The 24,234-nt window shown below is 44.4% G+C and overlaps 3 protein-coding genes across 5 annotated transcripts in view; 2 read left to right on the forward strand and 1 right to left on the reverse strand.

Annotated features, from left to right (window-relative positions):
- The window catches only part of Nsd1 (nuclear receptor binding SET domain protein 1), a 131,052-nt gene extending 114,209 nt beyond the window's left edge, over positions 1 to 16,843 (forward strand). For both annotated transcript variants that reach the window (XM_013509737.1, XM_013509739.1), the window contains 3 exons: positions 4,509 to 4,615; positions 8,531 to 8,735; positions 10,543 to 16,843. In XM_013509737.1, coding sequence (XP_013365191.1) covers positions 4,509 to 4,615; positions 8,531 to 8,735; positions 10,543 to 12,167 — 1,937 coding nt within the window. In that variant the 3' untranslated portion in view covers positions 12,168 to 16,843. The remainder of the gene's footprint in view (positions 1 to 4,508; positions 4,616 to 8,530; positions 8,736 to 10,542) is intronic.
- Positions 16,844 to 18,237: 1,394 nt separating this feature from the next.
- Rab24 (RAB24, member RAS oncogene family) lies at positions 18,238 to 20,583 on the reverse strand. Its single transcript, XM_005376424.2, has 8 exons — positions 20,087 to 20,583; positions 19,940 to 20,008; positions 19,657 to 19,735; positions 19,383 to 19,450; positions 19,197 to 19,296; positions 18,945 to 18,995; positions 18,744 to 18,806; positions 18,238 to 18,625 (listed from the first exon to the last, which is right to left on the reverse strand). Exons 1-8 carry the CDS (start codon positions 20,201 to 20,203, stop codon positions 18,561 to 18,563), a joined length of 612 nt encoding a protein of 203 aa, XP_005376481.1. The 5' UTR covers positions 20,204 to 20,583; the 3' UTR covers positions 18,238 to 18,560.
- A 68-nt stretch (positions 20,584 to 20,651) lies between these two features.
- Positions 20,652 to 24,177, forward strand: Prelid1 (PRELI domain containing 1). Of its 2 annotated transcripts, XM_005376421.2 has the most exons (5): positions 20,655 to 20,914; positions 21,480 to 21,705; positions 23,166 to 23,279; positions 23,393 to 23,471; positions 23,687 to 24,177. In XM_005376421.2, the coding sequence occupies exons 1-5, from the start codon at positions 20,823 to 20,825 to the stop codon at positions 23,833 to 23,835; spliced, it is 660 nt and encodes a 219-aa protein (XP_005376478.1). In that variant the 5' UTR covers positions 20,655 to 20,822; the 3' UTR covers positions 23,836 to 24,177. The 2 variants fall into 2 exon arrangements, with proteins under 2 accessions (XP_005376480.1, XP_005376478.1); XM_005376423.2 differs by lacking the exon at positions 23,166 to 23,279 and having other exon boundaries at positions 20,652 to 20,914.
- Positions 24,178 to 24,234: the final 57 nt, after the last annotated feature.

A 24,234-nucleotide genomic window follows, 5' to 3' on the forward strand; every position in this document is an offset into this window, starting at 1 on the left:
CTCTTGCCTCAGCTTCCCATAGTGCTGATATTACAAACATGCACTTCCAGACAGGTAAAAATTTATATTTTAACCATTTTTTAAGGTTTACAAGGAGTTGGGGATTTAGCTCAGCGGCACAGTGCCTGCCTGGCAAGCACGAGGTCGTGAGTTCGATTCCCAGTCCTGGAAAAAAAAAACAAAAAAGATTTACAATTTTACACAGCACCTGCCTGGCAAGCGCAAGGTCGTGAGTTCGATTCCCAGTACTGGAAAAAAAAACAAAAAATAAATAAAATGGAGCTGGGGATTTAGCTCAGCGGCACAGCACCTGTCTGGCAAGTGCAAGGTCGTGAGTTCAATTCCTGTTACCAGAAAAAAAAGCCAAAAAAAAAAGGTTTACAATTTTAATACATTAAGTACATTCACGTTGTTCTATGTCTGTCACCCCCACTCACCTCTGAAACCTTTCATCTTCTCCAACTGAAACTTTCTGTTTTCTCTACTTGCTATTTTCTCTCTGAATTTGACTACTATAATAACTTCATATAAATGGAATCATACAATACAGTGGTATCTCAGTTCACAAACTTAAGAGACTTCCACGATTTTGGAAAAGATGGCCGTGTTTGTGTGGGAAAGTTGGCAGCACTTGTGTTTGTCACCAGATGCAGACTTTGCAAACAAAAACAAAATATTGTCAGATGCTTCTGTTTGCAAACCAAACTGTTTGCGAAACAAAACATTCATGAACTGAAATCCCACAGTATTTGTTTGTGACAGTTGTTTCCCCAACATCGTATTTTCAAGGTTGAACATGGATAGTTTTAAGGGAATACATTCTTAGACCTTTTACTTTGATATAAACTTGTCACAGATTGCTCTGCCTTTGAAATTCCCAGGTCTCCAGGTCTCCCTTGTCACCTTTTCTTCCATAGTTGCCTTTTTTCTGTTTTCTCCCTCTGTACAAACCAAAAGTTCACCTCTTTCTCTCAATCGAAGCTATGTTTTTATTGGGAGGGGGGTGTTTTCTGTTTTTTGAGACAGGGTCTTGTTATGAACTCACTGTAGCCTGGGCTAGTGTTGAATTCGTGGTGATCCTTCTGCTTCAGCCTCCCAAGTGTTGGGACTGTAGGTGTGCACCACTGCACCTGGCTGCTTATTCAGATCTTAATGGGTTATCTGTGCAAGGCCTATGTATGTGTGTGTTTTGCTGGCACCAAACTGAAGGTCTATGCATGCTAATCAGTTGCTGTGTCACTGAGTGACACTATACCCCCAGTGCTCAAGATTTTTTGTTGTTGCTGTTTTGTCTTTTTGAGACAGGGTCTTGCTATGCAGTTCAGGCTGGCCTTGAGCTCACTCAAAGTGATTTTTCTGCCTCAGCCTCCCGAGTGCTGGGATTATAGGCATGCGCCACCATGCTGAGCCTCAGGATTATTTTAAAAAAACAAATCTCTGAAGTGCCAAGGAACTGTTGAATTGTTTGGATACAGCATAGCTCTGTGACTATCTTCCTAGCACTTTATATTTCTTTTTTTCTTTTTGAGACTGAGTCTCTCTACTTTGTATGTAGCCTAGGCTGGCCAGGAACTTCCAGTCCTGTCTTAGCCTCCCCAGTGCAGGGATTGTTTATAGGTGTAATCTACCACACCTGCCTAGCAGTCTATGTTTCTAAGAGTTAGAATACAGAAGGGAGATGGTTGTAAGCAGGATAGTATTAAGACATTTATTTGAATTTAAAGTAAAACTGAAATAGCTTGATTTTATGGTCAAAACTTATGGTGGCTATGTTCCGTAAATTAAAAGAGCTTCACGGTTTTGATAAAAAGTGATTTAATCACATATATAGTATGTATATATGACACCCTCCAAATTACATGACTTTTAAAGATATTTAAACTTGTGTAACATTTGTGAATTTTGAAATGTACACATACATTTGAAAATGAGTGAGCAAAACAGTTGAAGATTACTCTCTTGTACTCAAACTAATACAAGACTGGCCTAGGCAGTTTGTAATTGAGTATAGTCCAATTACTATTAAAGCAGAGATGTTCCACAGGAGCATTTTGGATGACTGAATTCCCCCTTGACCTAGTCAGTCTTGTTGATAACTGGGGATTCTACCATCCCCAAGGAAGGACTTAAATACCTCCCACTAATCCTCATTTTAAAGTTTCTACCATCTTCTGATAGCATCTCTCTGGGACCATCTCTCTAGTGTTAGTCAAGACAAAAAAAATTTAAAAGCAGTTTGGTTGTTGTTCTCTATATGTGTTTTTGTTCTTACTTATTTTATTCTGTGAGACTTCTCCCGCCCACACCCCCCCCATGCCATGTACATTTTCTCTGTCATTGAAATAAGTTGTTCAGAGCTAGGGATATAGGTCAGTGGCACAGTGCCTTCCTGGCAAGCGCAAGGTCCTGCATTCGATTCCCGGTACATTCAGTTGATAAGTAAACAGGTAAGTTGTTCAGTAGTCTTGTAGGCTTTTCAGAATTATAAAGGTTCTGACAATTTTCAGATTTAAAAAAATCAAGCCACACTAGTCCCTCATTTTCTTTCTAGCAGTTTGCTTTATGTAAAGTACCAAATGATTCAGGTAACAACACTTAAGCATGACTGTGTGCTGTACTTTAAGTGTTTGTTGGTTGCTTTTGGAATTTGAGACAGTCCCACTATATAGTTCAGGCTGGCCTCAAGCTCATAGCAATCTTCCTGCATCAAATTCCAAGTGCTGGGATTATAGGCAAGAGCCACCAGGGCCAAGCTGTTACTCATTTTTAAGTATTGACTGTGTCAACTTTTTGAAGTCGTGTATTAGTCAATTTTCAGTCACTGTAACAAGTATTTTAAGATAATCAATAGTAAAAAGGTTTATTTTGTCTTTTTCTTTCTTGTTTTATTTTGGTTTTATCTTTTGAGACAGGATCTCTCTATAGTCTGTGCTGGCCTAAAACTCACTGTATAACCCATGGTGGCCACAATCTTCTTGTCTTAGCCTCCCAAATGCTGGGATTACAGGAGTGCATCACCACATACAGTTGAAAAAGATTTACTTTGGTGCACAGATTTGGAGATTCCACTCCATGATCAGGTCACCCATTGCTTTTAGATCTCTGAGATGCATGCTGTACAGCAATGGTGAAACAAAACTGTTCTATGGTCAGAAAATAACAACAGGCCAGAGACCCACAATCCCCTTCAAGGATACATCCCACTAATCCTCATTTTAAAGGTTCTACCATCTTCTGATAGCATCTCTCTGGGACCATGCCTTGAAACAGATGGTCCTTCGGAGGACATTTAGGTTCACACTGAAGTCAGTTCATGGTGTCACATGCTATAATCCCAGCACTCTGAGGAAGGCTGAGGCAGGATGCTTTCATATTCAGTCACAAACTTAGCAAGATTCTGCCTCAAAACACAGAATAAAGGGGCGAAGATGTAGCTCCACAAGGATGCCCTCCGCTACCATGTCTAGCCATGTGTTTTTCCCATATTCTCTCTGCTTAGGTAGGTTGATTGTAATTCATAGCCTGTGTCTTCCAGTCTGCATGGATTAGATGAGGGAAATGAGAATGTGCTAAATGCCAGTTTGAATGCATGTCAGAGTTGATGGTTAGGCATCCAGAGGCTTTTTTGGGTGTAGGGATGGACAAGGTCTTGCCGTGTAGTTCAGGCTGGGCTTGAACTCACTGTGGAGCTCGGGCTGGCCTTGAACTCATAGTGATCCTCCTGCCTCAGGCTCCTTAGCACAAGGTTACAGGATGCAGTCCTGTGCCCAGACTAGGCAAACTATATATGTATGTAAACTTCTGTTATCTGTTAGGCCTCCCTCACTTGCTTTTAATAATGTCACATGCTTTTTCTGCTATTATAGTTATGATGAAATGAACCTTTGACAGGCAGACTTTGTACTTCAAATCTCTGTTCTTCACTTTAAAGTTTGATAGTTATTGCTGTGTGCATTATGTCATATTTTCTAAGTTTTTAAGATCATTTCTCCATTTATAAAATGGACTTCTTAGGGTTCAGATCACTCAACCAGGTTGTGGCATAATGTGATGTATGTTCATTCTGTGTCCTAACACTCCTAAGTATTATTCGGTACTTTTCCCTTGAGTGCTGCTGGGTAAGGTGTGTTCAGTTGGGGAGCAGTTACAAGGTCTTCTCATTTGTATTCCCAGTACTTGATACGCTAATACAGAATAAGCTTGATTTTTGTGTGTGTGTTTGTTTTGGTTTTAAATATATATTTTGAAAGGTTGCAAAATAAATGAGAAAATGAACACCTTTATAGTAAGGTTATTTTTGAATTTTACTGTTAAGCTATTGAAGCTCAGTATTAACTACCTGATTAATAGTTACATGGTTAAACAATGTACTGGGATTGGAGGTAATATTTTTTATTTCTCTTTCTAAAACTAATCTATTCTTTTACAAGCTAATAGCCTTTGTAATTAATAAGGAAGTAATGTCATTAAAACCATAGATATTAATATTTTCATGGTCTCTTGTGCAGGCACTGAACTTACCTTCAATTACAACCTAGAATGTCTTGGGAATGGAAAAACTGTTTGCAAATGTGGAGCTCCAAACTGCAGTGGCTTCTTGGGTGTCAGGCCAAAGGTATCACCTTCTAGACTTCTGCATTGGGAACAGTGGTGTGGTTCTCCCTTCTTCGGTGTTAGAGCTCAATCTTCATTTTAACACAGTACCTCTTTAACCAGGCATGGTGGTGCATGACTGTAATCCCACCACCTGGGAGGCTAAGGCAGGAGGCTCACCATGAGTTTGAGGCTAGCCTGGTCTACATGGTGAGTTCAAGGCCAATCTGAAGTACATAGTGAGACCCTGTCTCAAGAAAAAAAAGGAAAAAAGGAAGGGGAAAAAATACCTCTTTGAAATAATAACAACAAATTGGTGTCAGCAGTGCCACTGGGTAAAACTTAGGAAAAAGTTTGGATACTCTGTTTCGTTATTCAGTGGAAGATTTTTGGGGAATTCCTGAAGTGTTTTGATTAGTCTGACTTTAATTGGTTATATTTTTCTAGCTAAAAAAGTTGTAAAATAGTTGTAAAATAGTATTCTCTAAACAGGTTACTTCTCACATCTTCATTGGTCTCAGTTCATCTTACATCTGTCTCTCTCTTTTTTTGGTCTTTTTGAGACAGGGTCTCGCCATGCAGTTCAGGCTGGCCTTAAACTCTCAATGATCTTCCTGCCTCAGTCTCCCAAGTGTTGGGATTATAGGCATGCACCACCATACCCGGCCAATCTTACATCTCTTAAGGTGCTTAACTTTGTCAGTATATCTACAGCTGAATTTAAGATTCTAATATCACATCATAGTATGATACTTTAAAAAACAGTACATGCCCATAGGAGGAAAAAAAGGAAAAGGGAGGACACTACTCCTAGCATTATAACAAAGTATAACCATTATTGAGTCTCCCTGGTTTTCTTATATGCATTTTAGCTTATAAATTCTATAACTGTTAGGAATAGTTTACACGCTTTTATTTTGCTTTTAATATTACTTAAAAGCTTTCCATGCTGGGTGTGGTGGTGTGTGCCTATTATCCCAGCACTTGGGAGGCTGAGGCAGGAGTATAACTATGAGTTTGAGGCCAGCCTAAACTACACAGTTGGACCTATCTACAAAACTAAAGCTTTCTTATGTGTAGTCCTCTTAAACATGATTTTTAGTGGTAAGGTTTTTTATGAAAAAGGCTGACCATAAATTATATTCATCTAGGTGTTTTAGAATTTCTCTACCATAGATGATAGGCACTGAAAATTGAAGTTTAATGTTGATGGAAATTGGGGATGGGCGTGGTGGGACATGCCTATAATCTTAGGACTAGAGGCTGAGGCAGAGTGATTGTCACAAGTGCCAGCCTAAATTAGAGAGCAAGACCCTGTCTCACAAAAAAAAAAAAAAAAGCGTGCGCGCACACACACAAATAATTCTAATTGGGTATTTCTCATTATGTATTTTTTTCTTTTAATTTCAATATTAACCACATATCGGTCCCAATTATTTAAAAACAAATTTACCAAATCTTGCATTTCTTCATTAATTTTTAAAAAGTTATATAACAGCAACTATAAAAATGAAAATTTTATTCAATTTACTCAGTTTTTCTTTGAATGGTATATCCTAAAACATTCAATACACAACGCAGCGTTACAATCTGGACAGTAGTATCTGGTCTCATTCTGAATTCTTTTTGCATCATTGTCTTTCTTTGAACAACACACTTTATGCTGTCATGTTGGTCTTTCCTTTTGTGCTGTGCGTGGTATAATTTCAGTAAAATGTCTCCCCACTGCACATAATGGTGACAGCGTTGATGATGGACATCCTGGTCAGCATTTTGTTATCCCATACTTTTTAATTATTTGGTCTATTTGACCTAATCTAAATTTTAAATGACTTTGCACCCCCACTTTGAGTAAATAACAAATGACTTCCATATTGTTTGCTCCAGAAGGTACGTAAATATCTTATAATAATATTTTTTTTAGGCAGTCCACTCAGTACCCCTCCTGTCTCTCAGGAGGTATTTCCATTCCACATTTCTATTCCCCAATAAACCTTTCCTTAAAATCAATATAAATATAAATATGTATATATATATATTTTCCTCATGTTTGATTATAGGATAGTTTGCTAGATACTAGTCAACTGTGTTAACACCACCTGTAGAATTATTATAGTACTGCCCACTATTGGAATTTTTTTAGTTTTGTTTCTTTTTTCAAGTTATATCATTTTTGTATAATGAACAAGGAGACTTCTTTTTGGTCTTTCCATTTCATAGCAGATTTTTCCTCTCTGATACACTAACATTTCTTTTTTTCAGTTTTTTGTTTTTTAGATCTTTTGGCACTTCCTTCCTATTTAGTCTTAGTGTCCCAGATGTGTCTGATTTGTATCGTAAAAGAATATCACTGAGTTCTGGAGAAGTATAAAATTCATACTTCTAATGCACTTACATTAAAAGTTTTTGTAGATTGTAGTGCAGAATTATAGGCTATTTTTCATAAAATAAACAGAAATTAGTAAAAAAAAAAATCACCAGAGCTTACTATTAGATTTCACTAGAAACAAATATCAACAGCAAATACAATGTTCTATAATAAAAAGTATGCAAAAAATAGTTTACATAAAGCAAACATATGTACAAGTGTATCTCCTGCAAACAAGAATTGACTGGTTTAAAATTATGACAGCCTGAGCAACACTAAGGAAAGTTAATATATAACCAAGCACTGCCTGAGTGTCTTGGGGTGAACTGTTAAGTGGTTAGGAACTGAAAATGTACATTCTCATAGAAACTAGTAAGAAAATAGAGTAAATATGGCATGGTGGTACAAACCTGCCATCACAGCACTCTGAGAGACTGAGGCGGAAGGATCAAAAGTTTAAGCTGGGGATTTAGCTTAGCGGCACAGCATCTGCCTGGCAAGCGTGAGGTCGTGAGTTCAATTCCTGGTACTGGAAAAAAAAACAAAAAAAAAGTTTAAGCCTAGCCTGGACAACTTAGCAAGAGACCTTGTCTCCAAAATAGGGCTGGGCATGTAGCTCAGTGTGAAGGCCAGGGGTTTAATCCCTAGTACAAAAAAGGTAAATAATTTTGAGCAATAAAATATGAAAAATATCTAGTAATACACTTTTATTTGTTAAATAGGGAAAATCACCTCTGTATTATATTGGATTTCATTTTTTGTTTAGTTGTTTGCTTAAATGGCTTATTGCTAAAGATGTCACCAGATTTGTTTCTTATAAATTGAAATAGTGTTTAAATTCATTCCAAAGTTAATGGTGTCAAGTTTCTACCTTAAGGCCTTTACTGGATGGCAACCAGAGCACAAGTTTAAGAATGGGAGATCACTGTTAGCTGTTAGTAAATACTGACCTGTCAGTATAGAAGGGACCTTAGTTAACAGCAGTACATACAAATTATGGCCAATCATGACTGTAGTAAGTGTCACTGATTGGTCCTAAATGTTTTATGCTAAGATTAATAATGTGATGAAAATCATTGACTTTGATGACCAGGCTGCAGGAAGTAGAGATGAACACTGTTAGTTGCACCAGGTTCTATCTTGACTCAAATAAGGGTCATAAATTACTTTTCTGTGTCTTTACAATGCTCAGTGAAAGTCTTTTGAGTAATATACCGCATGTATATACACACACGAGCGTCTTTGGCTTTGAATTAGACATACATAGACATTTAGACATCCACAGACATTTTCAATCCCCAACCTTATATATCAACAAAATTAGCATATTTTTTTTTATTCAGCTGGAAAAAATAACTGGGACAGAACTGGTTTTTAATGCTGCTATGTGTTTTAAATTTATACTGTGCAAGGTGCCTTTGCTGTGTTTTTTTCTTACCTTCACAACAGTCTATAAGGACTGTCTTATTCCAGAGGAGAGATGGACACTCAGAAAGGATAGTTAACCTGGTCATGATTATATAACTAAGGTTTTGACAAAGTGCTAACTGCTCAATGTCTGACCTCTAGAATCAACCCATTGCCACAGAAGAAAAGTCAAAAAAATTCAAGAAGAAACAACAGGGGAAGCGCAGAAGCCAGGGTGAAATCACAAAAGAACGAGAGGATGAATGTTTCAGCTGTGGGGATGCCGGCCAGCTGGTCTCCTGCAAGAAACCAGGCTGCCCCAAAGTTTACCATGCAGACTGTCTCAATCTGACCAAGCGACCAGCAGGTTGGTGCCAGAATCCATTCAGAGTGCTGCTTGTTCTCTGCTTGAATCCTCAGGTTCTGACAGCACTTGATTCAGTATGGAAAAAAGTAGCATTTGCTCTCCTCATGCATACTGTTTAGGGATGTAGTCCATGTTCTCATTCTGGAAATAAATGGTAAGTAAGGCTTTGAATCATAAATTACAGAAAGTGCACCAAAATTCGTTGAGTTTCAGGTATTCTACTTTGTTTCATCTTCCCAGCAGCGCCAAAATGTCAGTTTTTCTCCATAATACATGTGCAGAAACAGTCAAGATTGAGATGAGGGGCTGGGGATTTAGCTCAGTGGCACAGCGCCTGCCTGGCAAGTGCAAGGTCATGAGTTCGATTCCCGGTACCGGAAAAAAAACAAAAGAAAAGATTGAGATGAGTTGTCACAATTTGATGAGGGAGCTGGATTGAAAACCAAGTTTTCTGACTCCCAGGTCACTAAATCATGCCTTTTCAGAAGGAAAATTGAGGATAGTAGAGCCTTCGGGTTGTTCCAGTCAGTGAAAGATGGAGTGACACCCCTTTAGGCACTGTCTACCTAACTTGCCCCTGCTGGGTTTCCTCTTTTACAGTGCAGACTTTTCTGCTTTGAAGAAACTATAGTCATATCAGTTAATGTGTGAGAGAGCTGCTCAGGCAGGAATTTGTGATTGCATAAGTTGATAACCATTTGTTTGTGATTTGTGATTTGAAAATTTGAAGGATTTGGAAATGCTAGCTATTTTTTAAGAACAAAAGTGATGAGTAGGGACTCATTCCAGGGTGAGGTGATTGTGTATCACTAGTCACTATAGTATCACTTCACTATAGAAGTACAAAAATAGGAGAACTTTGGAGTGCAAGTGAGAGAAATGTCTTCCTGAATTGGTTTTCCTTTTTTTGTGTGTGCCGGGAGTCAAACTCACAACCTTGCACCACTGAGCTATATCCCTGGCCCTGGCTTTCCTTTAGTATGTATTTGTCAGGTTTGTGAAATAATAGAAACCCTAGGCCATAACATTGACATGTTAATGCCAGGATATAAATTTGGGACTTAACTGAGAATCAGTTACTCAAGGCACTCATGAACACAGGGGATGCTATAACTGTGCCTGTATGCCAACCATACGGTCTAACGTAGTTTATTTGGGGTGGAAACACTGTCAATAGTCAAAACTCAGATTTCTTGAAGCGGGTAGGGGTAGGTACAAGCTCACTTTGACTTTGAGTCTTTTCCACTGATTTTATTTGGACAATATATAAAGTTTTGTGTTTCAAGATTTAAAATTGAACAGAGATATATCTGCTTCCATTTTTTTTCCAACTGTGTATTTTTTTCCTATTTCTGTTAAAACCATGTAAGCAGGGGTATAAATAGCTAAAGTGTTCCTCTTTGAGTTGGATATTTGAAAGGTGTCCAGTACAGATGGAGTTTGCAGAAATATGAAAGTAATATTCAAAAGCTTCATCTGAAAGGTATTTAGGGATTGGTTTTGTTGGGTTTTTGTTTTTCTTCTTCCTTCCTAAAAATAGTTTAAAGATACGGATTTACTCATGCCTTTATGTAGTCAGTAATTGCTCAACCTTGATACTTTGCTGTTATTCTATGTATTGTTTTATACAGAAGAGGGAGGAAGCTGAAATTCTGGGGAAGGAATGATGGCAGGTAAGTGGCATAAACTGAAAAAGGTGACAGTTTGAAGAAGGCTTTGCAGCCACTAAACTGAACCAGTTTTAGAGCCATGGCTCATCTCACGTACATCTCTTTCCTAAGCTTTTCTTCATTTCTTGTATTTTCAGGGAAGTGGGAGTGTCCTTGGCACCAGTGTGACGTCTGTGGGAAGGAAGCAGCCTCCTTCTGTGAGATGTGCCCCAGTTCATTCTGCAAGCAACATCGGGAAGGGATGCTCTTCATTTCCAAACTCGATGGGCGTCTCTCTTGTACTGAGCATGATCCCTGTGGGCCCAACCCTCTGGAACCTGGGGAGATCCGTGAGTATGTGCCTCCCTCAGTGCCGCTGCCTCCAAGCCCCAGTACTCACCTGGCAGAACAATCATCAGGAATGGCTGCTCAGGGTCCCAAGATGTCAGATAAACCACCTGCTGATGCCAACCAGACGTTGCCACTCTCCAAAAAAGCTCTGGCAGGGACTTGTCAGAGGCCACTGCTACCTGAAAGACCTCTGGAGAGAAGTGACTCCAGCTCCCAGCTTTTAGATAGGGTCAGAGACCTTGCTGGGTCAGGGACCAAATCGCAATCCTTATCAAACCAGAGGCCGCTGGACAGGCCATCTGCAGTGGAAGGACCAAGACCACAGCTATCTGACAAACCCTCTCCAGTGACCAGCCCAAGCTCCTCACCCTCAGTGAGGTCTCAACCACTGGAAAGACCCCTGGGGATGGCTGACCCAAGGCTGGATAAATCTATAGGTGCTGCCAGCCCAAGGCCCCAGTCACTAGAGAAAAACCCAGCTCCCACAGGCCTGAGACTTCCGCCGCCAGACAGACTGCTAATCACCAACAGTCCCAAACCCCAGACTTCTGACAGGCCCACAGACAAATCCCACACCTCTTTGGCTCAGAGACTTCCACCTCCTGAGAAAGTACTATCAGCTGTGGTACAGACCCTGGTAGCTAAAGAAAAAGCACTGAGGCCTGTGGATCAGAACACTCAGTCAAAAAACAGAGCTGCTTTGGTGATGGATCTCATAGACTTAACTCCTCGCCAGAAAGAACAGGCTACTTCTCATGAGGTCACACCGCAGGCTGATGAGAAGATGCCACTGTTGGAGTCAAGCTCATGGCCTGTTGGCAAAGGTCTGGGGCATGTGCCACGAGCTCTGGAGAAAGGAAGCATGTCAGATCCCCTTTTCCAACCACCTGGGAAAACTGCAGCCCATTCTGAGCACACCTGGCAAGCTGTTAAATCACTCACCCAGGCCAGACTTCTTTCTCAGCCTCCTGCCAAGGCTTTTTTATATGAGTCAGCTACTCAGGCTTCAGGAAGAGCTCCTGCAGGAGTTGAGCAGACCCCAGGGCCCCCGAGCCAACCTCCAGGCATGGTGAAGCAGGTGAAGCAGATGGCTGGAGGCCAGCATCTACCTGGACTTACTGCCAAAAGTGGCCAGTCCTTTAGGTCTCTTGGCAAGGCTCCAACCTCCCTCCCCACTGAAGAGAAGAAGTTGCCAACCACAGAGCCGAGTCATTGGTCCCTGGGAAAAGCTTCGCCAGGGACAGGACTCTGGCCCATAGTGGCTGGACAGGCACTGGCACAGTCTTGCTGGTCTGCTGGGAGTACACAGACATTGGCACAGACTTGCTGGTCTATTGGAAGAGGGCAAGATCCCAAACGAGAGCAAAATACACTTCCAACTCTTAACCAGGCTCCTTCCAGTCACAAGTGTGCAGAGTCAGAACAGAAATAATACCTGTAAATGTCACACGTCCAGACAAGCTGTACCCAGAGTACCATATGGGGAGGGGAATCTATGTTTCTTTCTTTTCCCCCTTTGAAAAATAGACCTACCCCCAACACTCTTCCACTGTTACTCTTTCCTTGTATTCCAGTACTCAGAATTCTTGTGACATTAGCCAGTGGGGGTTTCTGGTTGTGTGAACCATGTATGGGAATTCAACCAGCCCCAGCCATGCAGACAGACAGACTTGCATCTCTTTCCCCCAATTTTTACACACAGTCAACTTAAAATAAAAAGTCCACTCTGGAGTCAAGCATGGAATTCAATTCCGCTGGTCAAGCTGGAAAGTATAGGGGCTCTTAAAGCTATTTCCCCAGCCTAGCAGAGCCTCACTGAGGGCACTCTATGAACTCTTGGGAGGAACCAGTGTTCATTCAGAATCAGTAGCAATTTTCTGAGCATTCATGTGTGCTAGGCTTAGGTTGGTCACTGACAAAAACACAAGTACATAAAGCCTGATTCCTGTGAGCCTAACTTGCTGCCTAGGTTCCCAAGGTTCCCAAGACTGCTTTTAGGAACTTTTGACCTGGAAACTACAGGAAATATTGAGGGGCCTTGGATTTCCAGGGTTATTTTGAAATGTTCTGTGTGGCACCAGATGTGGCTGTGTTGAACAAGTGTCTCCTGCTTGTGGTGTGAGTGCGTATATATGTACACTGCATCTTCAAAACTCTGCTTTTGTAGATGGAATGGTGCTGCATCAAGGCCAAGGAAGGGTTTTGGCTGAGGCAGGTGCTACTTTCATCTGCATTATGCCCAGTCTGCAGATTTGTCCTTGGAGAAGCAGCTGGTTTAGGAGGAGCTGGGCTCTATGAGAATGTCGCTAGCTTTCTAGCAGTGAAGAGAATTGGCAAGCTTACTTTTTCTTTTCTATCAGTTTTCACATGAACCCATTCCCCCACGCCCGTTTTCTCAAAACACTCAGGTGCTTTCAGATTTCAGTCTCAGGCAATGGACATAGGGAATCTCTGGCCAGCTGTGAGCCAGACACACTAACTTCCAGAACAGTGCTGGGCCCTAATGGAAAATTATTTCTGCCCTAGTCCTTTGTCTTTTTAATTGAACTAAGGGAGTCCTCTTCACCACCTCCCTGAGATTTGCTGTGCTTTTTATGGAGAGCACTTGCCTGCTGACGTAGCTTAAAAGCCAGAACCTTTCCCTAAGACTGGAAGGAGAAAATGTTTGGAGCAGTGTCCAGTCTAAGAGATGATTCCTCATTAACTGCTGATTATCTGTTACTGCTGCCCTGAGCTGGGGGACCCAAGGGCTGGGAAATCTATTGGTGCTACCCTGCCCTACCATTCACCCAGCTCGACCTGCCAACAGGTAATACTGTTTGGCTAGTTCCTTCCCACTCACCCACCCCTCCTTTGTCCCTAAACCAACCAATCTCTCTGCTTTGCCAACTTAGCCAGAAGCTTTAGCCAACAGGCCACCTCTTGGCCCTAGTGTCTCCTGGCCATTGTGTCAGTTACTGCTTTTACATTCTCAACAGGATTCTGTATCTTGTCCCAATTTTCTCCTAAGTTCCTACTAAGATTACATCACTTCCAAGGGGAAGGAACAGTAGTTGTTATAGAAGCATTTGCGCTTTATATAAAGATTGAAAATAGAAAAGGCTTTTTATTTCCCAAAGTCTATCTGTGGGGTTGAGATACTTGAACTCAGGCAGAGGGTTCAGGCTGGGCAGGGCTGTCCTGAGTTTAGAGCCTATCCCTGCATTTCACTGAGACCTCAGAAAACCTGCCTAGTTCTTCCATTTCACCCTTTTTATCCTCTCTTCCACATCATCAGAGAAGGAAAAGCTATTTGTTCAAAAGGAAGAGAAAAATATAAAGCATCTTATTTTCTTTTAAAAGAATTTTAAACCATGAAAAAGATATTTTTAAAGAAATTACCCAGAACATTAAAGTTCACTATATTAAGTATTTATCATGTGTGGAATAATAAGTATATAATTGCAGCTAGTAGCCCCCTTCCCTAACCTCTTAGGTTGTGAGTAGGTTGCTTGGTGCCAGTCCTATGTGCCGTTTGCTCTCCTGTCATCTGTAGTTGTGATCAAAAAAATATCTGCACTGCACTATCAGAATCTCCTTTCACTATGTTGTGTGTTCAATTATCTTATTAGCTTTGTTTCATGAAATAAACTGTGAATTTTTTTGGGGGGTGGGCATGCAGGCTTTGTAAAGTTTTAATTCTGAACTAGCTTCTCTGTAGTAGGCTGTGGTAGGTGATTGACTTTGACAGCCATCTTAGAAATGTCTCACAGGTCAGGAGGGAAGTGAGGGATAGGGGGCTTTGATTGGCCACTTTGTGGTTTTGATTTGGCTCTTTCCATTCTTTACCATTTACTGGAGGCTTTGTTCCAGACCTGCCTAGGAAAACTTCGGAGCTGTGTACTTGGTTTTGGGTGACAGTTCTTTGAATGCAATGACAACCAGGCTTCTCTCCAGAACCACTGACTCAGGGTGTTGAATGGAAATTAGAAAGTCAAGCCATTGGGCGCACTGTGGTAGCATGAATGCAGTTACTATCCAGTTAGAAGCAGTCAGCACAACTGCTGGGAAATGACTCACATATGAAGGTGGGAAGAGGGTGACCCATCAGCCTTTTTGGACTTCTGAAGCCTGCAATGAGACCTTTTCTTCAAGGGGGTGTGGACTGGCAGTAAATCTTTTTATTTTAGAAACTTCTGATAATTGTGCAGGATGGTATTTTATTGTTTGGTATTTGGCTCAATACTTGGAAGATAAGTTCTCAAGAGAGTCTGTTTATGAGCCAGTTTCCCAGGAAGCCTTTTTGAGGAGCAAGCCAAAGATGGAAATGCTCCTTATGAAGCTAGAAAATTAATACCCGAGTCCTGATAAATCAGGAAAAAAAATTATGGAAACTGCTGAAATTTGTATTCAAAGTCTCATGTTTCTCCTGCAGGAACTAACTCATTCTAATATAAAACCTGTCATTGCCACAAAAGCATCCATGATTTTAGATGCTTGCTTTTCTCTAAAGTTACTGAGTTTGAGATTACTTAAATCACTGTTGATCGTCTTCTGAGCCAAATTTACCTCTTTGGCATTCATGAATTATTCTTCAAATCCTCCACTCCACACTGTAGTCAAGGTATCGAGTGTACACGCAGTCCTTCCTGATTTGCCATCATGTGCTCATGAAGCTGGAGTCCCAAATTGTATTAATGTTGCCTTGTGAGAACTAGCGAGCAGGAAGGAGCACTGATCTTCGTGAAAAACAATTGAGAGCATTAAATTTGGTATGTTTTACTAGTAGCTCCTATAGGGCAGGTTTTCTCCTAAGGCTTGGGACATTGTCAACCTCTTAGGGTTTGTCACCAGGTCAGAGGGGCCCAGTGGCCTAACCTCCAAGACCATGGCAGGAAAGGCATTGCTTCAGTCCTTTTTCCTGCTGAGTAAAATTTGACTTCTCATGTGTTAAGACATTCCACATCATTTAGAGCTAGGTAGCTGCTGTGGGAGCTCCCCTTGCCTGTGGCCATTTAGCTTTCAGCTGAACATCCTAGGCCAGTACAGCAGGGCCAGAGATTGCTATAGTGTAAGTTGAAATAATGAATAGATAACTGCTTTGTGTATACACGCACACATACACACACACACACACACACACAATGATGGTGCTAATTTCATTATATAGATAAGCACTGCCAAGGGTTGAGGGACTGGTGACTTTACTTGGGTTCCTATTTGCCGGGTAAGAGATTTCACACAAGGTTTCTTTGAGGCCCTATGAGAAGTAGGGAGAAGGCAACACCTCTGTGAAGCCTGTACTCAACCCTGGAGTGGTCCCATGCAAACCAGAGGTGGAAGAGATCCTGTGACTAGTTGAAGGTGGTCATTGAGTTTTTCAGGGCTGGGGTCACTTCACCAGAAACAGGCTGGTAGAGAGCTCTGGGTCTCCCTCCATTACCTTCTGCCCCTCTACCTCGTCTCTCATGGAAGCATCTCTGTTGCTTATGAAGATTAAGGGTAATACTTTTTAAGGAAATGGAAAGAGTTTACTTAGAAATCTACAGACTCAGAAGAAATCTCTTGCCAACATAAGCAGAACAGCACATACTAAATTCTTCTGTGGTCCTTTCCCTAGAGTTGCCTTCTCATGACTCTTTAAGAATCAGGCTATGAGGGGCCCTGGAACAGCACCTGGGGGTTCAGTAAAGCTCTGTAGACAGAAGCAAACACAGGGAGCAGAGCAGAAACGAACAGTCCCGGTACATTAGGCTCCAGGCTAGGTGGAGCAGGTAGTCTCCCAGCTTGAGGTGGTGCTGCTTATGTGTGTATGTAGGTGTGTGGAAGATGACGAGTGCAGCACGCAGGAGCTTGTGGAAGAGCAGCTTTCTAGGTCTTGGCAAAGAAACAAGCTGACATGAGAGGTCTGTTTTTATATTTTTAAGAAAGGGGAGGGGCAGGGGATCCAGCCAAGGCCCATCACTGTTGCCTCCCCCGACCCTGCCCTGTCCCTTCAGACTGTCAGCTGGAAGTGAAACTCCTAGTGAAAAGAGGGGAACCCTGTGCTAGGAGTCCCCATAAACATGTACTGTAATTCTTTGTATATATAAAAAAAATACTGTAAAGTAAAGTTTAACTTTACTCTTATGGCCCTTGCCCTGTGTTTTTTTTATATTGCCCATGGGAAGGTGTAGACAGATTGGTTTGGAGTGAGAATCATAGAACCCCAGGGATAGTTCCCTGTGGGGGACATGGCAGAGCTAAGGCCTTCTTCCATGAACTTTGTGGGAGTGGCATTGGTTTCCTTCCATTTGCCACAGCTGCCTAAGCATCTTACTCTCCTGTTTGGAGTGGCTGGTGTTAGTTTCAGTCTCCTCCAAAGGAAGATTCTATCTCTCAAGAAGGGAAAGTATTTTGAGGAATTGGTTTAAAAAAGAGAAGTGGAACCAAAGCACTTTGTGTGTTAAGTCTGACATTGTTTGGTTCAGAGGCAGGAACGCTTGGGGCAAAGGACAGGCTGGAAGGTGAGGCCCATAGACCATAAAGGGCTGCAACATACTTCCTTCTGGTTAAACAGGAAGCACTATCCGTTTACAGTAACATCCAAACCTTCCAAAATACATGGACTTTCAAGGCCTAATATTTTGGGAGAACCTTGGGAGTGCATCCTCCTGCCCTTAACACTACTCTTTCAGCATACAGCCTTCAGGGAAAGAGAATTATGTAAAGGCATTTAGTACTGGAGTTACTCGAGTGGGTTTTTTTGTTTTTTCAGTGTTGGAGATGGAAATGCTAAGCAAGTGCTCTGCTACTGAGTAAACTCCCACTGAGCCACTCTCGTCCTCAAGGTGGGGTCTGAGTTAACCAGTCGAATCTTGGACTCAGATTCTTGCCTCAGCCTCCCTGGAAGGACACACATGTGCCATCATGCTTGGCTCACTTAGGATCTTGACGATCCTGAGTGAGGTGTAAGTCACCTCATCTTTAAGATAAACTGAAATGTTTAAGTGACTTTTCTGTATTAGTAGCTGAATTGGATCTGAATGTAGATCAATAAAACCTTTCCATTTTGCCATTTTCCCTACCATTAAATCACATTGCAGATGTCACTGGGAGGCTCAGATCTGATCATGGGCCTGACCCATGACCCCATGACAGACACAGTAGAGGTAGCCAGACCAACTATCTTAAACCAGAAATGCCTGGTCCTTTTTTATTTCCGAGCACAATTTAAGTACTCTGTTGCTTTTCTCTGTACCCTGAAGGAATTGTACGCTTTACATAGTTCTATCCCCACTCTTCTTACTTTCTGCTGTCACAAAAGAAAACAGCTGGGAGGTGTAGCTCAGTGATAAGAGCACTTGCCTAGCATGTACAAGGCTCTGCCTTCCATCCCCAGCACCATAAAATAAAGCCCATTGTTTCTCCAATATCTCAGTGGTTATCGTGGAAAAAAAGTTAATTTGGTTTCCAAAGGAAAGTAAGGAATGGGAAGATTCTTAAATAGGAAAAGGCCAGCCACAAAGGCCCAGAACTTGGTGTCTTGGCACCCAGTCCACACAGCAGGGAAAGGGCTGAGTGTAATTCATAGTACATTGATTTTATTTACAGATCAGAAGCCACTTAAAGAACCTGTAGACAAAGTGCTGTCCAGAACAGAAGCCTGAGATTGAGATCAGCCCTTAGCCCTCCTAATGCCCACAGTCAACCTAATGCTGCCTCCATTTCATGGGCCAGCACAGGCCGTGGCACCTCTGGGGACCTGGGGTAGCTCAGACGTTTGACCACCCAATCCCAGATAAGAGCTGGATCCAACCCTTCTGGGGAATTCCTTTTAACTCCCCAAGGTCAGGTGAGTGGTGCCTCAGTGATGACAACAGCTGTAGAAGTAGGGGTTTGCCTTCTGGCCCAGGTCCACGCCCTTGTCCTCTGTCAAAGAGAGAGGTGGCAGCTCAGCACCACTGTGTTGGGGGACCAGATAACTCGATGAAAAAGGGCTAGAGGCCACGAGCTTACAAAAGTATGTAAAGGATGGGGAAGTACACACCTGTCATCACCTGGAAGGCAGCCACACTGACGTAATCATCTGCCACTTTCTGGAAGAGCTCGTCTGGCAGGAAAAGGACGATCAGTGAGGGCCTGATGCCAGCAGCCCTGGGATCCCCCAGTGACCCAGCCCTCTGGGCTCTCCTGCCTTCCTCTGGTTCCTCTGCCTGTTTCTACTGTGAGGCCTCAGGACAACACTCACCCACACTCTGGCCTGTCTTGCTAGATGTTTCAAAGAGCCGAGCTTTGATATCTGCAAAGAAAAATGACTAAGGCTTCATAATTGAGAATTGGGTGAACAAAGGGGAAGGATAGTAGTTCAAGGAATGCCCTGGACCCCACAGGTTCAATAATACCAGAAAACTAGCACATCTTGCCATGGGAACCTCTGTTTCCTAAAACCCACCCAGCAGTTCCACCAACCCCCACCCCTTGCCCTGGGTTGAGTAGCTACTGTCTGCATAGTCCTGGACATCATGAAAGTCTACACGTCGACGCCTCCGGTCTTCCTCCAACAGGTCACTCTTGGTGCCACACAGGTAGATCTGACAGCCCTGGGGCAAAGGACACGGTCAGGATCACCTTTACAAAACCACAGAGCACCCACACGCACAAAACCAAGCAAGGTCTGACAACCTACCTCCTCTAGGCTCTGCAGCTCCTTTACCCAGAACTTTGCTCTTTCAAAGCTGCTACTGTCCGTGAGGTCTTTGTATGCCATGTGGAGGATACACAATCAAGGATCAGGGGCTATTTTCTGAATTGGACTCGCACCCACCTCTTGCTTGAAGAACACATCAAAACTCCACCCAGGGCCGGGGATATAGCTCAGCGGCACAGCGCCTGCCTGGCAAGGGCAAGGTCCTGAGTTCGATTCCCAACACCAAAAAAAAAAAAAAAAAAAACCACCTTACCATAGCAGACAATGGCAGCCTTGGCACCCCTGTAGTAGATTCTGCTCATGGCCTCATAGCGCTCAGAACCTGCAGTGTCCTGAAAGGCAAGGAGAAGTTTAGCTTTTGTGTAAGTTACCGGGCTACTTCTCAAGACTGCAAATTAAGACTATGTTCTTCAGACCCCCACTTTCCAGATGAGAAGTGGCCTCTTAGGAGACCACCAGTCAGTCAGTAGTAACAGGCAAGACGTAAGCCTAATAGGTAGCAGTGGGTCTCCTCAAGAGATACTCACGGGACTTACCCAAATACCCAAAGTCACTGTCCGGTCTCCGACGGACATCACTTTAGCCACGAAGGCAGCCCCAATGGTCTGCAACGAGAGAGAAGAAATTAGGGGCACAGGTGCAGACTGGCCCTCTCCCACTTGTCCCAGAGGGGCACAACTCACATTCTGGTAGGGCCCCACCAGGAAGCGGTCGTGCACGTATCGTTCCACCAGGCTTGTCTTGCCCACGTTCTCCTTACCCAGCATTACCACCTTGACGTCCACGCGCTGCCCGCTCATGCTCCCTGGGCCGCTTTACTCGAGTCAGGGTCCGGTCGGCCCAGGCAGCGCCCAAGCCTCAGGCCCCGACCCCACGTCTCCTAAGCACCTCCGCAGCACCTCTGTATGCCGGTCTTCGGCTCCGGGCGCCGATTATCCCTCCAAGAGCCCAAGAGCTGGGGCGGCCTGGGAGTGCGCAGGCAGCACCCTCCACGGCGCCGCACGCCGCCGTGAACTCGTCGCTAGTCACTCACTCACCCTCCCGCTCGCCTGCACGCTCGCCGGGCTTAGGCTCCGCTCCGGCCTGGATTCCCAACCGAACCTGGGGTCCCGGGCGAGCCTGCTCCAATCCGCAGCGCCGCGACTCCCGCAGGTAGTGGAGAGAGGGCGAAGGGGCGGGGCACCCGGTCACGTGGCGCGAAGCGCCGGAAGCGGTAGATACTGTGCGGCCGCGCCGGAAGTGTCGCGCGGCTGTACTATCCCCTCATGGCGGCGGCAGTGACTTGGGCGCGGCGAGCCCGAGACTGAAGTGCGAGCCTGGCGGGCGTGCGCCGAGCCTGGCCCGGCCCGGCCTCCGCGTGCCCTCCGGGCTCTTCACCCCTGATGCTGCACTGGTACTGAGCTCACCCAGGCCGGGACGATGGTGAAGTATTTCCTGGGCCAGAGCGTGCTCCGAAGTTCTTGGGACCAAGTGTTCGCTGCCTTTTGGCAGCGGTACCCGAATCCCTACAGGTAAGTGACCCTGGAAAGAGCAAACTTTCTCCCCACTTAGCTATTTGAAGATCAAAGTGCAGGTCACTCCTGAGTAATGAAACCAGGAAGGACACGACATCTTGTCCGACCTTGGCGATGTCGGGAACCGTGGCCGTCTTGAGTACGAAGATCTTGTTGGGGAGTCGGTCTGGCCAGGAAGCGATGGTGATTTACTTGAGACCCCGATCTAAGGTTTTCCGGGTGGAGAGACAGGAAGAGGCAGAGGCACGCGAGTTGAGGGAGATCGAGAGGGATCTTGGGATTGGAAATCCGGGTATTTGCCTACTGCCTGCCGGTGGCGCTCTCCAGTGGAGTAACAAGTCATGAGATTTGCTCCGGCTGGAAGACTCAAGAATTTAGATCTGGGAGGAGTCAGGAGTTGGAATATACCCAGGGATAGGTTCAAAGTACTTAATTCTGAACCACTGCACGGATCACTGAAAGGGTGCAGGAAGGCATGGCCTGGAGGCTCCAAATGGAAACTGCACTAGGCAGTCCGCCAGGAGCCGGCTTCTGAGAGGCCCGTTCACTCTGACACCTGCAGCAAACATGTCTTGACGGAAGACATAGTACACCGGGAGGTGACTCCTGACCAGAAGCTCCTGTCCCGGAGACTCCTGACCAAGACCAATAGGATGCCCCGCTGGGCAGAGCGATTGTTTCCTGCCAACGTTGCTCACTCGGTGTACATCCTGGAGGACTCTATAGTGGACCCACAGAATCAAACCATGACCACCTTCACCTGGAACATCAACCACGCCCGGCTGATGGTAAGACCCTCCGGAGGCTTGATCCCCACAAAAGTAGATTGTTTTTCAGTTATACAGCTAGAGTTCCAAGAGAGCTTCTGTGGCCTGAGATGGACCTGGATTGCTGAGAAACCGTGGCTCCAGGGTGCAACCTCAAATTATCTTTGTTGCAGCTGGTCCAGCCTCTCTGGACGTTCACTCATACAGTAGGAAAGGGTTACCCATTTACAGAGTTTTTGAAGATACTAAACACAAAGTACTCATAATGTCTAGTGAAGATACAGGTTAAGAACACAAGAGTGATGCTGAGGGAGGGAGATAGTAGTTTTCAGATGGGAATCCATAAAGCCATCAGGTGCCTTGGATGTGCCCCAGGAGTGGAAGTTTTAGGCCCCTTGCCTTATTTTGTTTGGTTTTTTGTTTTGTTTTGTTTTGTTTTGTTTTTGTCTTTTTGAGACAGAGTCTCGATATGTAGTTCAGGCAGACCTTGAGCTTGCTTTGTAGCCCAGGCTGGTCTGGAACTCACAATGATCATCCTGCCTCAGCCCCCCAAGTGCTGGGATTACAGGGATGCGCCACTACACCCGGTTCCTATGGTTTTTTTGAGACAGGGTCTCGCTGTGTAGCTCAGGTTGGCCTAATGGCAATCCTCCTGCCTCAGCCTCTCGAGTGCTGGGATTACAGGCATGGTGGCACATACCTGGCTATACCTGTGGTTTAAATGTCATTAATAGAACACCTTTTCACATGTGAATACCTTTCAGGCTTTCAGGGAATTCTCTTTCAGCTTATCCTCATAACTTTGAGATGGATATTACTCAATTGTGCAGAGATGAAAATGAGATTCAGATAGGGACTGTGTTCTTCAAGGTCACAGAGGGAGTGCTACCTTCTTCTGCCAGGAGCTACACAGCGTCATCTGAGATTACTGTGTGAGGACACTACCTCTGCTTGATAAATTATCAAAATGGTGATCCATTTGTGGGAAGTATAAGCTTTCGGGAAGTAGCCATCCACTTTCTTCTCTCTGCTAAGAGCTGTGATGGTCATCAGACATCTGGCCATTTTTTCCTAGGACCATCAGAAAGCTCCAAAGCTACAGAGAATGGAAGGCATAGTAAAAATACTACATGTGGACACAGCATCCCAAAACAAAGCCTGGGGCCTGTCAGCCCTCTGCTCATCTCAAGAGGCCCTGTCCTTCTGATTTTAAAGGTCAGAAGAAAGGCTTTAGATGACAAATTACCTTTTCTTCTGCCTTCCTTTCAAATATGATAGGAGTAGGTTTTCGTTATTTCCACTTGGAGAACGAGGCCCAGGACCAGCTGGGTGCAGGGCTGCATGCCTGCTACTGTGGTGGCTGAGGTAAGGAATCTAGGGCCAGCGTGGGCAGCATAGCAGAGAGGCAGGATCAATTCTGTGTGTAAGTTGGCAGAGCAGAACACACCCCTGCATTGTGCTTGGCCTGGCTCCCTGCACAGGTGGTGGAGGAACGATGTGTTTACTGTGTGAACTCCGACAACAGTGGCTGGACCGAAATCCGCCGGGAAGCCTGGGTCTCCTCTAGCTTATTTGGCGTCTCCAGAGCTGTCCAGGTGAGCATGTTGTAGCCTAGGTGCAGCTCTAGGGCCTAGGGTTTCGGGCATTAAGGCTGGACTAGGAGTCACTGGGCAGCTCCCAATCCTTGCCCTCCTCAATCTTTTGCCAGGAATTTGGCCTTGCCCGGTTCAAAAGTAATGTGACCAAGACCATGAAGGGTTTTGAATACATTCTGGCCAAGCTGCAAGGTAAGCTCCGGTCACTGTTGGTGGAATCTCATCAGCATAGAATCTGGGCCAGTCCCTCTGTGAGCCTGGGATTCTTTGTTTGAAAGTAGCAGGGGGATGCACATGCCACCTTTCTAAAGGGGCCTAGCCCATACTAAGTGACTGCCTGGTAGGGGCAGTGATTGGGTGGGTCTTCTAGGCATCACCTGAAGCCAGCCCCCTGCCCTTTACTGCAGGCGAGGCCCCTTCCAAAACTCTTGTGGAGACAGCCAAGGAAGCCAAGGAGAAGGCAAAGGAGACAGCACTGGCAGCTACAGAGAAAGCCAAGGACCTCGCCAACAAGGCTGCCACGAAGCAGCAGCAGCAGCAGCAGCAGTTCGTGTAGCTGGTGTGGGCCCCGCCACCAGCACCACCACAGGTCACCAGCCAGCATGGCGCTGCTCCCTCTGCCATCTCCCCACTGTACTTTATTATTAAAAATCAACTTGCAGCCCTCTGTGCGGTCTGGGTGGTGGGTTGGGCAGGTAGCCTGTCACTTCTGCAGTACACCACAGTATCCTCGTCTGAGCCCATCCTGCTTATTCCCCCACTGGGCACTGACAACAGGTGCAGAGATTTGCCCAGGGTCACTGGCAGGTGCAGGGCTCTTTGTTCTGCGTGACTCAAGTACCTGGAACAATACCTAGCACATAACAGGCGCTCAATAAATATCTGTTGACTTCATTCAGCCCCTGTTCTGGAGTTGAAGCTTTGGTTTAGAGCCAGACGCCTGTCTTGGTTTGGA

The sequence above is a fragment of the Chinchilla lanigera genome, unplaced genomic scaffold (assembly GCF_000276665.1).
Source record: "Chinchilla lanigera isolate Chin_1 unplaced genomic scaffold, ChiLan1.0 scaffold00007, whole genome shotgun sequence".
Classification (NCBI taxonomy): Eukaryota; Metazoa; Chordata; class Mammalia; order Rodentia; family Chinchillidae; genus Chinchilla; species Chinchilla lanigera.

Coding starts and splice junctions, on each gene's coding strand:
- Rab24 (XM_005376424.2), bottom strand. CDS start 20,203: ATGAGCGGGCAGCGCGTGGACGTCAAGGTGGTAATGCTGGGTAAGGAG. Junction 18,996..19,196: donor TGTCCAGGACTATGCAGACA/GTAGCTACTCAA, acceptor TTTTCTTTGCAG/ATATCAAAGCTCGGCTCTTT. Junction 18,626..18,743: donor TGCCTTCCAGGTGATGACAG/GTGTGTACTTCC, acceptor TCTCTTTGACAG/AGGACAAGGGCGTGGACCTG.
- Prelid1 (XM_005376421.2), top strand. CDS start 20,823: ATGGTGAAGTATTTCCTGGGCCAGAGCGTGCTCCGAAGTTCTTGGGAC. Junction 21,706..23,165: donor TCAACCACGCCCGGCTGATG/GTAAGACCCTCC, acceptor CTCCCTGCACAG/GTGGTGGAGGAACGATGTGT. Junction 23,472..23,686: donor CATTCTGGCCAAGCTGCAAG/GTAAGCTCCGGT, acceptor CCTTTACTGCAG/GCGAGGCCCCTTCCAAAACT.